The sequence below is a fragment of the Cavia porcellus genome, unplaced genomic scaffold (genome assembly GCF_034190915.1).
Source record: "Cavia porcellus strain 051 isolate PalLab524CR breed Dunkin Hartley unplaced genomic scaffold, mCavPor4.1 scaffold_32, whole genome shotgun sequence".
Lineage (NCBI taxonomy): Eukaryota > Metazoa > Chordata > Mammalia > Rodentia > Caviidae > Cavia > Cavia porcellus.
The window spans coordinates 37,194,608-37,209,969 of NW_026947515.1; the positions used below are offsets into that span (position 1 = coordinate 37,194,608).

At 43.7% G+C, this 15,362-nt stretch overlaps 2 protein-coding genes across 6 annotated transcripts in view; one reads left to right on the plus strand and one right to left on the minus strand.

The window, feature by feature from the left end:
- Positions 1-15,362, minus strand: part of Naa38 (N-alpha-acetyltransferase 38, NatC auxiliary subunit) — a 27,658-nt gene continuing 12,296 nt past the window's right edge. For 3 of the 5 annotated variants that reach the window (XM_063242577.1, XM_063242580.1, XM_063242578.1), the window contains 2 exons: positions 320-503; positions 1-159 (listed from right to left, as the gene is read on the minus strand). In XM_063242577.1, coding sequence (XP_063098647.1) covers positions 47-159; positions 320-503 — 297 coding nt within the window. In that variant the 3' untranslated portion in view covers positions 1-46. Of the gene's footprint in view, positions 160-319; positions 504-659; positions 908-15,362 lie in introns of those variants that run through there. The other 2 variants (XM_003466245.5, XM_063242579.1) reach the window with 2 other exon arrangements.
- On the plus strand, positions 1,141-5,653 carry LOC100733868 (cytochrome b5 domain-containing protein 1). Its single transcript, XM_003466244.5, has 4 exons — positions 1,141-1,550; positions 1,771-1,847; positions 1,961-2,179; positions 2,737-5,653. Exons 1-4 carry the CDS (start codon positions 1,391-1,393, stop codon positions 2,965-2,967), a joined length of 687 nt encoding a protein of 228 aa, XP_003466292.1. The 5' UTR covers positions 1,141-1,390; the 3' UTR covers positions 2,968-5,653.

Here is a 15,362-nt window from a genome sequence, read left to right on the forward strand (position 1 = left end):
TTCGGTCAGAAATTTAATGAAATCTCGAAGACATGCACGATTGTGGTCAAAGATACGGGGAACCTGCCAGGCTCTCCCTCTGCACCTCAATAGAAACGATGTGGTGTCCCGGTACCATGGCCAGACCCAGCACACGGGGTTCCCCGGCAGAGAAAGAATCTGGAAAGAAGGGTCAAAGGATCAGTGAAGCAAGCCAGTATCGGTCCCATCCCTTCTGAGCAACAAAAAACAGCCCTAGAAAACAAGTGGATACAGCCAGGTCTGAAGGGGAAATGTCTTGGCACATGCTCGGATGGGTGTGCGTCCTCTGGGCACTAACCCGACGGCTTGAGGAACTCCTGCGCCGAGCCCAAAATGACATTGCAGTCGCGGTCGGTGCAGAGGAAGCAGCCGACTAGTGTCCGCCCATCTGTCATGCGAATACGCATAGTCTTGTTGAGCAGCGCTTCCAGTTGCTGCCGGGCACGCGCAGCCGGAGAGTCCTCATGCTCCCCGTCGGAGTCCTGCACGGGGCAAAGACACTGACTCAGACCACGCGACCAGGGCTGCCCGCCCGGCCGCCCGCGGAACCACAGCTCCCGGCATCCCGCGAGGCACTCACACGAAGCCCAGAGGCTGTCGGGAGCTGCAGTTCCCTCTCTGTACCCCCATCTTGGTACCCGACTGCGCCTCAATCTATGATCCCGAGCCTGCGCTAACCCCGGCGCTGGAGCTGCTTTGACGCCGACTGCAACACCCATTCTCCTCTCGCAGTAGCATGGTCGGTCCAGCTCCAGCCATTTGCCCAGGGACCTCCTCTGGGCGCTTGAACTTCTGAGAACCTTTCGGGTCCAGTGTTCTGAGATCTCGCGAGCCCTTCCGACTTCTTTCCGTTCGCGAGATCACTCCTAGTTTCTCGGGCAATTGCAGAGATCTCGCGAGCTTCTACTGTGGCTCACTAAACCTATTACGCCGGATGTCTTAATGTATCGCGAGAGGCTTCCCTGTAGTTTCTTATACATCCTGAAGAAACCCAGAAATTTACAAGAATACCTTCTTCTATCCTTCCTCCCTTCTCGTTTTTCTATCGTAGGACGTAATTTCTCCTAGATATTGCATGTATCCAAGGCCCCTGATTTAAAATGAAGTGTGTTCGCTTTTCCGTAGACCTAACTGGATATACTTGACGCCGGAATCAGACTACATTTCCCGTGAGCATATGCAGCTCAAGAGCTGCCTCCGCGCATACAGCATTGAATCTTAGTTGACGGTGGCTGAAAGAGGACAATGGTTTCCATGTCAGCGAGTAAACGCACTGGTCTAAGCGCCTCAATGGCAGGGAGCATGTTGTAGTGTGTACTGAGGAGACAGGAAACAGCTAAGGGACCCGGCGTCTAAAAGAGCCAGAACCATGAAGCGCCGAGGCTTAGTGGCTGGGCCAGACTTTGAATATTTCCGGCGGCGGTATTTCACGCCGGCGGAGGTGGCACAACATAACCGGCCTGAAGACCTTTGGGTGTCTTACCTGGGACGTGTGTACAACCTAACCCCATTGGCACAGGAGTATAAGGGTAAGGGACACAAGTTGGGCCAAAGATGGGGTGTGTAAGGGGCTGGGGATTTAGCTGAGCGGCATAAGCACCTCCATTGCAAGCAGGCGGTCATGAGTTCGATCCCTGGTACCGATAAAAAGTTTAAAAAAAAATAAAGATGGGGTGTGTGCGGGTCGGGGGCGGCTAGGGGTGTGCTTGGTTCTTGGTGACAGGCACTGACAGCGGCTGCCCTTCCTAGGGAGTCTGCAGCTGAAACCCATCCTGGAAGTTGCAGGCCAGGATATCAGCCACTGGTTTGACCCAAAAACCACAGACGTGAGTTCTGCTGATTTCCGGGGAGAGCGGGGTTGGAGAGGAAAAGTGCAATAGCTAGAACCTTCGAATTGTGACTGCTCCGATAACCCCCATTCCCAAACCCTGTTTTAAAGATCCGCAAGCACATAGATCCGCTAACGGGCTGCCTGAGGTACCGCACCCCGCGGGGCCGCTTTGTTCATGTCCCGCCTCAGCTGCCGCGTTCGGACTGGGCTAATGATTTCGGGAAGCCCTGGTGGAAGAGGTCGCAATACGAGGTGGGGCTGTTGTCTGCCAAGACGCGGAATATCTGTATTGTTAACACACTTACGTCGCAGGAGCACATACTGGAGGTGAGATGTGGTGCCTGGGTGAGATTTGGTTTCATAGACGGAACTGGGAAGCAGGCAGATCTTCGGACCATCAGTTTCCCATAACGGGTAGGGACTGAGGAAAGCAGATTACCCAGGTCTCCAGGATTGGGAATTCTAGGAGTGTCTGGGTCACAGTGGTACAAGACACTGTTTCATAAGTGCTGGGCAACATCTTAGTGATGGTGCTCTTTGGAAGCTCTTACACACTCAGTGGAACAGAAGTTGGACTTTCAGTGCACTCTTGCAAGGATGAAGTGTGTGTGTGTGTGTGTGTGTGTGTGTGTGTGTGCACGTGGTTTTGACCCTTTTGGGCCATCTCTTAGACTTGCTGGAACCTCAGCTTCATTTCAGGGACTGTACAGTGCCTGAGTGGCTGTGTCAAAGGAGACATTCTAATCACAGCTGTCATACACTGGGTGTCCCCCTCCATTGTGTATGTGTGTGTGCGTGTGTGTATGTATGTTTTCCAACGTGCGTGTGTGTATGTATGTTTTCCAACCAGAATTCTGGAGGTAGGGTGCTTCTGTGTTCTTCAGGTGGGGGCTATGGAGTCAATGTGGGAAATTCTACACCGCTATCTCCCTTACAATGCACATGCTGCCAGCTACACCTGGAAATATGAAGGGAGGAACCTGAACATGAATTGTACCCTGGAAGAAAATGGGATTCTAGATGAGGAGGAAGAGTTTGACTATCTCAACATGGACGGGACGCTCCACACGCCTGCAATACTGCTCTACTTCAATGATGACCTCACAGAGCTATAGGAAAGATGTGCGCTCTTATAGACTCAAGACGTATTTTGAGTTTGCCTTTATCTGTGCCTTGAGGAAGACGTCAGGGTATGGGGTGCTAGGACTTAGACCTCCATTTCCTCTTGGATCTGGCTTGTGGTTGATTCCTTTGCTCTTTTCTTTTCTTTCTTTTTCTTTTTTTTTTTTTTTGTACCAGGCATCAAACTCACAAGCTTGCACTTGCTAGGCAGGTGCTTTGCTGCTGAACTAAACTCCCAGCCCAATTCCTTTGTTCTTATGAGGAATAAGACTGCTATTCTCAGGTCCTTTATGCTTTGCTCTGAGAAAGTTAGGGAGAATGCTAGAAGTGAACTAATCTTTAGGAATGACACAAGGAAACATAGTATCTCAGATTAGGGAAATGAAAGGGAGGAAAGTCAGATGGAACTAAGGTAGAACTTTTTAATAGTAAGAAAAGTCCTACATGGGGTTGAGGGAATAGAACATTTTTGCCAATCATAGAAATGGGATGGCTGGGGAATACAAGATTTATAAAGACAAGAATGGGAAATAACTATCATTGACCTTGCAGAAATGTATTATCTCCCTCTGGAGGAGTATTGGGCAGCTGACACACAAGAAAATAAATGTTATCAGGTAATTCAACATAGGTATTATGCTGGATGCTTTATGCATCCTTTTTTTATGACAATTGCCCCATAAGGTAAATGGCACTAACACTATTTCACAACTAAGTCTTTTTAACTTTAGAAAGTGTCAGTAGCACAAAGGAAATTGGTTAGTAACTAGGTTGTAAGTCCAAGTGTATTTAGCTCCAAAGATCACATTCTTTTTCAGTGTAAAGAGACTGTCTCAATGTCTGATCTCATGCTAGCATTTGTAACCACTGCCCTCAGAATAAGCATTTGGGATGTAGATTTGTCCTAAGTGTGTTACACTGTGGGAAACCACAGGACTATTGTGTCATCACACACCTATTTATTGGAATTAATTGGTAGAGTACTGCAGGGGCAAAGGGGGCAGGGAAGGCCGAGTGTCAGCCAGGCAGTAGCTATTGAAGCTGCTTCTTTGTTAATTCCATAGCAAAATTTCTTTACTAACTTTTTTGAAGCAAACAGAAAATTTATTGACTAAAGTTAAAACTAGAGTGGGAAAAGGGCCTGTAGATTTGGACACTTTGATGAGAGAGAGCAAAAGGAAGCACTTTTTCTTCCCCACCAACAGGCCTTGCTCCTTGGAGAAGGTGAGGACTACAGAGTTGATTTTGTAAAATAGTGACTCCAAAAGACGGACTTGATAGAAGTCATGTAAACAGAAGAGTTAAGTAAAACAGAAAACCCTTCTACTGAACAAAAGAGAACTACCAATGGTTAGATTTGATTTAACAGGCCTTTAAACAGGGGACAGGAATTGAGAAAAACAGACAGGTAAACTCCCAGCAGCAGCAGCCAAAAATGAATCAGGAAGAATTCAGAGTATCTTCTTGGACAAGAACCGTAGCCCCCAGTGCAAGAGAACGTGATCCCTCTGAGATACTAGGGGGCTGCACGTGAGTTTTCTGAGGAGCTGAGAAGCACGAACAAGGGCGAAGGTATCTCTGTTGACTTCTGCAGTGTCTGAATTCACTGAGGCTTAAGGCTTCTGTTAGTCCCATGCAATGCAGGGACCCATGAATTACCTGAATCAATCACTGTGATGTTTAATCAATTCTGCAGTGATTTTATGTGTATCTTCAACTAAAACCTACGCTATTCAAGAACCAAAGCTATGTAGTTTTTCTTATGCCAGACTCAGGGCCCATGCCTATGCGATGTGCTTATTCTGCCCAAACTTGTTTCTTTTTTGTAGTATATATCATAGTTTTAGTACTTGTTGCCAGAAATATTGCTTTCTTCATATACCCAAGTAGAAGCTGAGTATGGTGACTCTGGAAGCGGAAGTAGGAGGATGGCCATGAGTTCGAGGCCACCCTCAGCTACATAGCGAGTTCAAGGCCAAGCTGGACTACACAGCAAGACTCTTGTCTCAAAAACCAAAACCACCAAGCAGAATCTTATCTCCTAGGTATCTCTGGAATCCACTTCTCTTCTCTGAATTATCATCACTTGTTGTCTACACTGTTGGGGAAATTTCCTAACTGCTGCTCCCCCATTTCCACTTATGCTCTCCATGCAAAGAATCAGACTGAGCTCTGAAAAATCAAAACATCTTACTTCCCTCAACTTCTTCAGTGGCTCATTCTGGAATAGTTTTAAGTTCAAAGACCCTGCATACATCAGGTCCTGCCTACTTTGCCTATTCTAACACTGCTCTCTGTCCTCTGTGTCCGTGCCCCACTGGGTGAGTCTCATTTCCTTAAGTGCCCCCCCCCATACCAGAGATGGACTTAGTGTCTTCTTGCTTCCAAGCCTTGACAAAGACTGTTTTCCCTGCTCACCACTCCCTTTCACTTTCCACCTAGTTGATCCTAAATATTTCTTCCTTAAGGATGCTTTTCTGATTTCCCAAGATAGGTTAAGACTTTGTTATATCTTTACCACTATGCATTTTCCAGAGTTCTTACTTTGTAAAATTTTGGATGTAACTGAAAAGTTGGCTGGTAGATTGTAAGCTCCTAAGGGCAGAAGTTTAGTCCTTGTTCTTCACTGTATTCTCATTGCTGGGCACACAGCTGTTCAATAAATTTGGACGGAATGAACTCACGTTGAGGAATTCATCTGTCTGTGGGTGCGGTGGTGTGTCCTGGGAGGCAAGAGGCATGCTGTGTGGCTCCTGTGCTGCAGGTTCCATCCGTAGGTTTCTCTTTCGCCACTTCCCACAGATCCAAGACTAAGTAACTGCTGTACATAGAGTTTTCAAACTAGAAGTGTTTTGGGGAAAATGCGCTGTTATTGTCCCATATGGCCACCAGGGGGCTGTAATCGCCTGCAGAGTCAGGGGAAGGGGGTGGGAAAACGAAGCTCCAAATAAGGTAGGATAGAAGGTGGCTTTACAGCACAGAGGTGAACATCAGAGAAAAAAAAAAGTAAGAAGCACATGGCCGCCATTCTATTAACATTAGGTTTACTCCGCTTTTAATTTTTTCCACAAGCACATGTCAGGAAAGGAGTGAACTTTGAGAATTAACTTGTAGGGTGGAACAAATAGGGATTCTGATTACAAGTGTGGGTGTGTGGGGTGAGATACAGAAAGGAAAGAATAAAAGCATTGGAACTTTGCAACATTTTAAAGATAAAAGTGCATTAACTTATTATTTTTGCTATAAAGCTTTTTATTTGGCATTGTCTTGTTCTCTAAATATCCGAAATATCCAGGCATTTGGCTGAGGAATATGTAAATAATGTCTCAAACTAAAACCTGAAAGTAAACAGAACATAAGTCTAAGGCCCAAGTCCCCTTGTGGTGATCTCTATTGTGTTGGAATGAGGCGGGGTACAGAATGGCGTATTGAAAGCTGCCTATTCTCAGTAAACCATAAGCAGCTTCAAAAGACTAAATAGGCAAATGTTTACTACAAGCCCCAGTCTGTACATGCATACGTCATTAGGGGGTCATAAAGAAGTATATGGTCTTTGCGGGGAACCTGCCCACTCACTGGGATAAAATATACACACAGAGAAGATAAATCCAAACAGGACACAATAAATGACCAAATTATAGTAAAGTTTCATCCTCACAGTAAGTCCCAGATATGTGTATGTGTATGTGTGTGTGTGTGTGTGTGTGTGTGTGTGTGTACATGCACATGGGTGTGTATTACTTTGGAGAAAAGTACCACAGTTTTCATCAGATCCTCAAAACAGCCAAACCCTCTACCCCTGAAATATTATACACACACACATACACATAGAAATTCTTTTAAAAGTCTCAGGAGTTGAAAGAGAAATTACAATGTGGTCCCAGGATTCCTAACACTTGTCTCAATGGTCTGCCTCACCCAAAGTGTTCCCATGGCTCAAATTCCTAAAGCTTTAACCTTTGGGTTTTTGTTAATGACTCGTATGAGGTGTTTCACTGCTGTCCCATGTTTATTCTGGTTGTGCCTTGGAGCTGAGTGAGGGGCTCCATCATTTGGGCTTGGGCATGTAACACCCAATCATGACGTCAGGGTAAGGTTAGTCCACCTATTCCCACAGCTGAGGATGGGAAAGAACACAGATGCATTGACATTGGAAGAACTCCATAGTGGACCGGCAAGGTTTGGTTGTAACAAAGCACAAAAAATTTGAAACTTGAGTGATTCTTATTTTGAAGTTCAAGGATTAACTATTCCAAAAAAAAAATAAAAATAAAAAAGATTAGGCATGCAAAATACCAGCATACGCAGCCCAAGTGCTGGGTATTCTAGGCACATGGAAAGCACTAAAACAAAACAAAACGAAAGCTTGATGCTTGAATACATGAAGTGAGACTATTCAATTCAGGATGAGGTAAAGAAGAGTGAGATGAGGAACAAGATAGTAGACTGCTAGAATTAAGCTCTCCCTTATTGGGAGCAGCTCAAAATTTATCCTTTAGGACCTTCTGTTTGGTGAGCATCCAGCTTCAATCATCTGATGGTATCACCTCTGTACCTGCAATAATCCTAGCACAGAATTGCAATAAATAAATACTTGTCTCAGGAATAAATGGTACATATAACCCTCACTCTGGAACCCATTGAACTCGAGTCAAAGGAGATCTAGAAAGTAGTGTCCTTTGCTACCTGACCACTGGCAGTATTTGAAGAGATCTGGAAAGTGAGTGATATGTAGGCTAATGAGCTGATTCTCCTATAAAACAGTAAGGAAGACGAAATGCATTGGCTGCTCCTGAATGATCAGCCTGAAGTGGCAGATATTACTCCACTGTAGTGATGGTGAACCTTTTATTTTATTTTATTTTATTTTATTTTATTTTATTTTTAATAAAGCTATTGCTTTTGGTGAACCTTTAGTGCTTTCAGTGGTAACAAATACCTGGCTGTAGCACACACGTGTAGGTTCACCACCACTGCTCTGTAGTGCACCATAGTATTTGGGTGCATGTAACAGAAGCTGGCTGTTGGAGCTTAACAACACAGAGCTCATGTATTCAGCTAACAGAGATATGCAATTAGTGGAACAGTGCCCCCACCAGATCCTCAGAATTTCAAGTGTCTCCACTATTTGTTTTTTCCATTTTGTCCTTGTATTCATCAACTTTTTAGCTGCTCTATTTCTAGCCTAAGGATCTGCACAATAACCTGTATGATTTTGCTCTCCGGGCTTCTCTCTGTCTTCCACATTGGCTTTTCAGTTTCCGAAACTCCTCTGAGCTCCTCCTCAGAGAACCTTCCTGCACGCTGTCCCTCTGATCCAGCATTCCGCCCTCCATGCATCATTTGGCCAACTCCTGTTAAAAGTCGCTTAGTCACTTGCTCAGAGAAGTTTGCTCTGATCTTTTGAACTGTGGCAAGTCTTTTCTCACACCCTCCCAGGGTGCTCGGAAACATCTTAATAATTAAGATATTTAGTGTAATTTTTAATGTCCGTCTTCTTCCCTTTGTAGTGTGTAAACTCCCCAAGACCAGGGATCATAACTCTTACTTGCTACTAAACAATCAGCACCTAGCCTAGTGCTCACTATGGCTATTCAATCACTATCCATAGAATGGGCAAATGTAATAAATGCTACAAAAGAGATGCGTATAAAATGTGTCAGGAAGAGAGTAGGAACAGTTAATGCCCTCTAGGGAGGCCAGGGAAGACTGAGCCTGAAGGGTAAGGAGTTAGCTTATTGAAGAGGAGGGGGAGGGTAAAGGGACAGTCGAGGACAAAATGCTTCCTGCAAAAAAATAAATAGTATCAGCAAATATTAGAGGTGAGAGTGTGGGGAGCTCAAAAGCAGAAGGAAGTGGAGCATGTTGCTGAGAGGAAGAGGACAGAAGACAGAAACAGTGGGAGATGTAGAGGCTGGGCTAGGTTTTGGGAGGCTTTGTAAAGTAGATAAATTTCTTGGCTTAAAAACAAAATACAGAGCCGGGCATGGTGGCGCACTCCTGTTATCCCAGCACTTAGGAGGCTGAGGTAGGCGGACTGTTTCAAATTCAAGACCAGCCTGGGCTACAAAGCGAGCCCAAGGCCAGCCTGAACTGCATAGTAAGATACCATCACAAAAAGATAAAAAAAAAAAAAAAAAAAGATACAGTAAGTAACTGACTTACAAACATTCGAGTTGCAAACTTTAACAAATACAAATAGACCTGGCATTTATGAACAATTGTAAATGCAAACGAATTGTGCAAGTAGCTGAGGTGCCTGCTGGATATTTTCACAATTATGCTGCTGTATGCTTACTGTACAATGCAAAGGTATACAGTAGTGCAGTGCTCAATCAAAGCCCAGGATGTCCAGAAACAAGAGGAAAAGCAGTAGTGATGGGAGGGGACTACGAAGGGCAAAGCAGTATACACTGTACATTGTGTCAAAGGCACAGTATGTAAGACTCACTTCGTTGGAGTTATGAATGAATCCAACTTACCATTCTCCTGAAACAGAACTTGTTAGTAAGTCAGGGACTTACTTTATAGTTTACATACTACAAATTTCACCCTTTTAAAGGATATGGCTTGGACTGGGGATTTAGCTCAGTGATGTAAGCACCAGTCTGGCAAAAGAAAGGTCGTGGGTTCGATCCCTGGTACCAAAAAACAAACAAACAAAAAGTATATGGTTCAAGTGCTTGTACAACAGAGAGAGAGAGAGAGAGAGAGAGAGAGAGAGAGAGAGAGAGAGAGAGAGAGAGAGAGAGAGAGAGGAGACAGAAGAAAAACCAAAAAGTTTAGGGTTAAAAGCTTTATGGGAAGAAGGCTATGATCAGATTTGCATTTATTTATTTATTTATTTATTTATTATTTATTTATTTATTTATTGTACTGGGAATCAAACCTCACGCATGCCAGGCAGGCACTGCACTACTGAGCTAAATCCCTGGCCCCAGAATTGCATTGTTAGTTTTATTTTATTTTGGGGGGGTATGACTTGACTACACTGTCAACAGAATGGAATGAAGGGGGGGGGGAAGCAGAGAATGAGGCTGAGGCTCACTGGTGCCAGCGCTGCAGCAGTCTAGGAGAGATATGAAGGTGGCTAGAGCTAGGTTAGTGGCAGTGAAGATCCGATCAGTAATTGGGTAAAGAGCAAATTTCAGTTTAGATCTAAAATGTCTGGCAAAAGTCTTGTGTGACTGGGATCTCTGCAGGGGCTATACTCTTAAGTAGATTAATCTGCTAATGAGTTCAGTAGCTATATGCAGTTGGGAGGTGGGGTCCAGTTGGAGGTAGGCCCTGTATGTGACCTGGAAGGGTGTACCTCTGTCCCGGCTCCTCTGTGCTACCTGGCTACCATGCAACGAGCAGCCACCCTCTGCCACACTCTTTCACTATGTCATTTCTGTCTGGCAGCCAGCCAACCATGGACTGAAAGTATGAGCCAAATAAACCATTCTGCCTTTAAGTGGTGGCTGTCAGGTATTTTGTCCTAAAGATGAGAAACTGAGAACTAAGGTCTGAGGAAGAAGGAACAGGCAAATGTAAACGCAAGTGTCTGGGCGGGCAGCCAGGAAGATGGTGAGCCCAGTGATGAACAGGGTAATGCTGGAGGAGGAAGATGAGATGATCTATATGAGGTAATTTGAGGGCATCCAAGTATGCACGTTCAGATCCGATGTGGTGCATGGGTCAGAGCGCTCTGAGTCAGAGTTACGGGTGTCAGAATTACTGGTAGGTAGTAAGTCAAGGATGAGATCAACTTGAGAGTAAAGTGTGACCTAAGCAGAGGGCCTGGGAGGAGCAGTATCTAAGCAGGAGGAAGGAAAGGAGACACACAAAGAAGAGCTAAAGAGGTGAAAAAGAACCAGAAAAATGTGCCATGGAGGCCAAAAGGGGAGGGCCTGAGGGAATGGGAAAAGTGTGAAATGCTGCATAGAAGTCAAGCATCATAAAGACGACCTAAGTCTTGTACATTTAAAATGAGGGCAAACTATAGTTGGACGAGACGTGAGATATAACTGCAGGAGAGAGGCTTGCTGGGCTGGGCGTGGTGGCACACATCTGTGGTTCTAGCACTTGGGAAGTTGAGGCAGGAGGACTGCTGTTGAGGCTGGCCTGAGCTACATAGTGAGACCCATCTCAAAAAAAAAAAAAAAAGGAGAAGAACAAGAGGAGGCTTTCTGGCTTTGTAAACATATACAAAACATCTACTTTCCTTTTTTTTTAAATATCAGTACCAGGGATCAAACTCACGACTGTGTGCTTGCAAGGCAGGTGCTTATGCCACTGAGCTAAATCCCTGGCCCATTCTTTCCTACTCTCTATGTGTCACTATTTAATAACAAATGCTTTCCTTGGAAATTCCTGATATTTGCCAGTATTCAGCATCCAGATAATATCTCTCATGGTTAGAAAATTAGACCAGATCTGTGATGCACATTTAGTGTTAAATGAATAGCACTTATGTCTCCATGAGAATTATCTGAATCCAGTAAAATGAAGTTTGTTTCATGTTATGGCAGAGTTGAGCTCAGTTATACAAAATAAGAGGAAGGAAGGAAATGGGGTCAATAATTAGAAACAAGAACAAAGCCAGTCATTTGCTCCTTCACGTTAAGGTGCTCTTTATAACCCAGTCATGAATTCAAAAATTTTAAAATACACAATGTCACATACTTGTTCATGAATTCTCTCACCTTGCAATCATCTTAAGTGAATCTCTCAGAGGTAAGAAATGGCTGGAGTAAATCTGGTTGTTTAGAACAGCTACCAATTATTAAGTGCCTTATTAGCAGCCAGTGCTTTATGTAACTTAGCTCATTTAATCCTCACTACAACCCTGCGATATAGGATGGTTTACAGATGAGGGAGCCGATACCTGAAGGATAAGCAGCTTGCCCTGCGCCAGTTAGTAAGTGACACAGCCCAGCTATCTCTGAGTCTAAAGCTCCAACTCTTCCCCTAATGGGCAGAGTGGATAACTTCATTATTGACTCTGGAATATACAGATTCACTTAAAAATTAATTGTTTTAAATTTATGAATTAAATCTAATTTGGTCTGAAATTAACGTGACTTTCCTGTGCAGAGAAAGGCCAAGGGAAAGTGGATGGGCAAGAGGAAGCCAGCCGGGTTGGCACTTACTAGGACACGTCTATAAGCTGAGGGATAAGGATCAGCTGAGAAAGGTGTCAGGGTAATTCCGCTGAGACTGTGGCTCAACAGATGGCACTTGGTGTAAGTACAAGGTTCTTTTAACTGGCCAGCCAACAGAAAACTTAGGGTTATCCATTATCCCAAATGCTTGGAACAAATGTGTAGATTTTGTTTTTGTTTCAAATTTTTGAATATTTGCATATACATAATGAGAGCGCCTAGGGATGCAATTCAAGTCTAAATACAAACCTCATTCATATTTCATATATGCCTTGTACTTACAGGCTGAAGGTGATTTTATATAACACTTTTAGTGTGCCAGCCTTTTGGTTGTGACCCATCACAAAGTCAAGTGTGGAATATACTATTGGGAGCATCACGCCAACATTCAAAATGTTTTTTTATTTTAAAGTATTTCAGATTTCAGATAATGAGACTAGGTATGCTTAACCTGTATTAAGAAACTGTGGCCAGTTATGGTAGCACATGCTTGTAATTCCAGCACTCAGGAGGCTGAGGCAGAACTGACTGCCATGAGTTTGAAGCCAGTCTGGACTACATACTGAGTTCAAGGCCAGCCTGAGCTACTTGGAAAAACCCTGTCTCAAAAACAAAACAAAAACAAACTGTTAAAAGATAATGTCAAAGGAAAAATGTTTGGTTTGCCTTTTTGTATAGGACTATTAAATTTCAACATAGAGGTCAATCAGAGCAGATCTAAAAAACAAAACAAAAAACTGGCAGAAGGCAAAGCACAATTTTAGCCCAGTGTAGTGGCACAGCATATTCCCAGCACTCAGGAGGCTGAGGCAGGAGGATTGCCATGAGTTTCAGGCCAGCCTGGGCTCCATAGAGGGTTCAAGGCCAGCCTAAACTCCATAGCAAGGCCTTATCTCCAAAAAAAGAACAATTTTAAGTTTAATATTTCTCTTCTTACTAAGGTATCTCTTTACTCAATGAAGGGCAAGGAAAAGAAAAGATAGCAATACAAGTATGAGAGACTAGATAAAATCCTTGACTGAAAAGACATTGTACGGGCTGGGGATTTAGCTCAGTGGCATAAGCACCTGCCTGGTAAGCCCAAGGTCGTGAGTTTGATCCCCAGTACCTTAAATAAAATAAATAAATTTTGGGAGGCCGAGGTGGGAGGATTGTTGCGATTTCAAGACCAGCCTAGGCTACAAAGTGAGCTCAAGGCCAGCCTGAACTGTATAGCAAGACCCATCTCAAAAAAAAAAAAAAAAAAAAAAAAAAAGAGACCAAAAAAATAAAGAAAAGACATTGCAGGATTTGGGTTCATTAGTTACTGGAAGTACAGAGAACTCTTCCATAGCTTAGAGATTATGAAAAAAGATGCTATCGATCTCATTAAGCTTAACACATCCAGAAACAAAGGTATCATGTCATTTTAAAGCTGCTTTGTTTCTCAGTTACTGTGACTTTAACAGAGGCATCTCAACTCTTAAGCTACCACACTGTCCAGTCTCTCCTTGTCTTCAGGTCCATCAGAGTCCAGAAGTTTGAGTGTAAATGCCTCCTTTACTTCTTAGTAGCTCTCACCTTACATAATTTAATCTTCGGGGCTGGGGATTTAGGTCAGCGGCATAAGTGCCTGCCTTGCAAGCAGGCAGTCGTGAGTTCGATCCCCGATACCGCTAAAAAGGAAAAAGACAACCCACCCCCAAAAAATAATTTAATCTTCTTTTACCTGTTTTTGATCTGTAAAATGGAGACTATGTCAGTTTGTACTTTATAAGGTTACTAGAAGGGACTGGGGATTTAGCTCAGCGGCATAAGCGCCTGCCTTGCAAGCAGGAAGTTGTGAGTTCGATCCCCGGTACCGATAAAAAGGAAAAAGACAAAAAAAAAAAAGTTACTAGAAGACATGAATTAGTACATAATAAGTACTCAGGATACTTTCTCGACACGAAAGAAAACTCATTGATAATTAGGAAGCATCCTTATTCTATACATCTTTTACACATATAGTTTATTTATAATTTTTCTGGAGTTTGCTTGTTTTACTGTTGTTGATTTCTGTAACATCTTTCATCAAGAAAACAAGCACTAAAGCTGGTCTGATGAGACATGCCTGTGTCCTAGCTACTCAGGAAGCTGTAATGCAAGGATCTCTGGAGCTCACCAGTTCAAGACCAGCATGAGCAACACAGGAAGATTCCACCTCAAAACCAAACCAAACCAAACCAAACCAAACCAAACCAACACCAGCCACTTCCTACCCACTGATCTTCCCTCCCTTCCCTCACTCTGTCACTTTACAAAGGTGGAGTGATCTGGAGGTCGGAACCTGGCCCAGCAGCCTCCAGATTACAGCACAGACAGCAAGTGGACCTGTGGTGGGCCAGTGCTGCAGCGTCCTCCTCACTCTGGAAGCCCAGACTACCATGTTCTGTAGCCCTTCCAAAATTCTTTTAAGTGAGCCTCCTGGATACAATCTCTTTCTGCTTACAAGAACTAAAGTAGCTTCTGTTGTGTCCAAGCTCTGTTAGAACACAATACCGACTGGTTTGGCATAAATGGTACAAATACTTTCCTGGTTTGTCTTTTGAATTTATGATAATTTCTAACATACTAAAATTTAGTTGTAATCTATAAGTGTTTTCCTTTATGAATGTTCTTCATTGTGCTTAAACCCTTTTTACCCCAAGATTAGGAAAATATTTGCTTATCATCTCATTCTAGGTCTTTTAAATTTTTGTTTTTAATGTAACTATTAAACATGATAAAATACTACATATTGAATTATAACCTACATATTCAATGATAAAGTTAACTACACATTTAATTATACGCATGGTTGTTCTTCCCTCCTGTCCTGTCTAGAGCTAATCCCTTCACCTGGGCTCTAGCCTCAGTCCTGCCTCATATGTCCTGAAAGGTAGCCAAGACTCTTATTAAGTACTGTAAGGAAGAAGTTTGAGAAATTTGAAGAAAGCTTAGAAAACTCACTGGGGAGAACTATGACTGGCAACAGGACGCTGTGTGAACCACACGGTGCCTTCTCCTGCAGCGCTTCCCACCTGCGCGTGCAGAGCCACGGTGCCCCTCAGCAACGCGGGTGCGGAAGGAAAGCGAGAAGAGCCACCCTAGCACCCGCTGGCATGTTGCTGGAAGTAATGGACAAGGGACTTTATGCTGGACAGGAAGGGAGGTGAAGAAAGTGGGAGCTGATCAGGAGAAAATTAGGAGCTAAGGAAACAGACTGTCACGGGCCCAAGAAT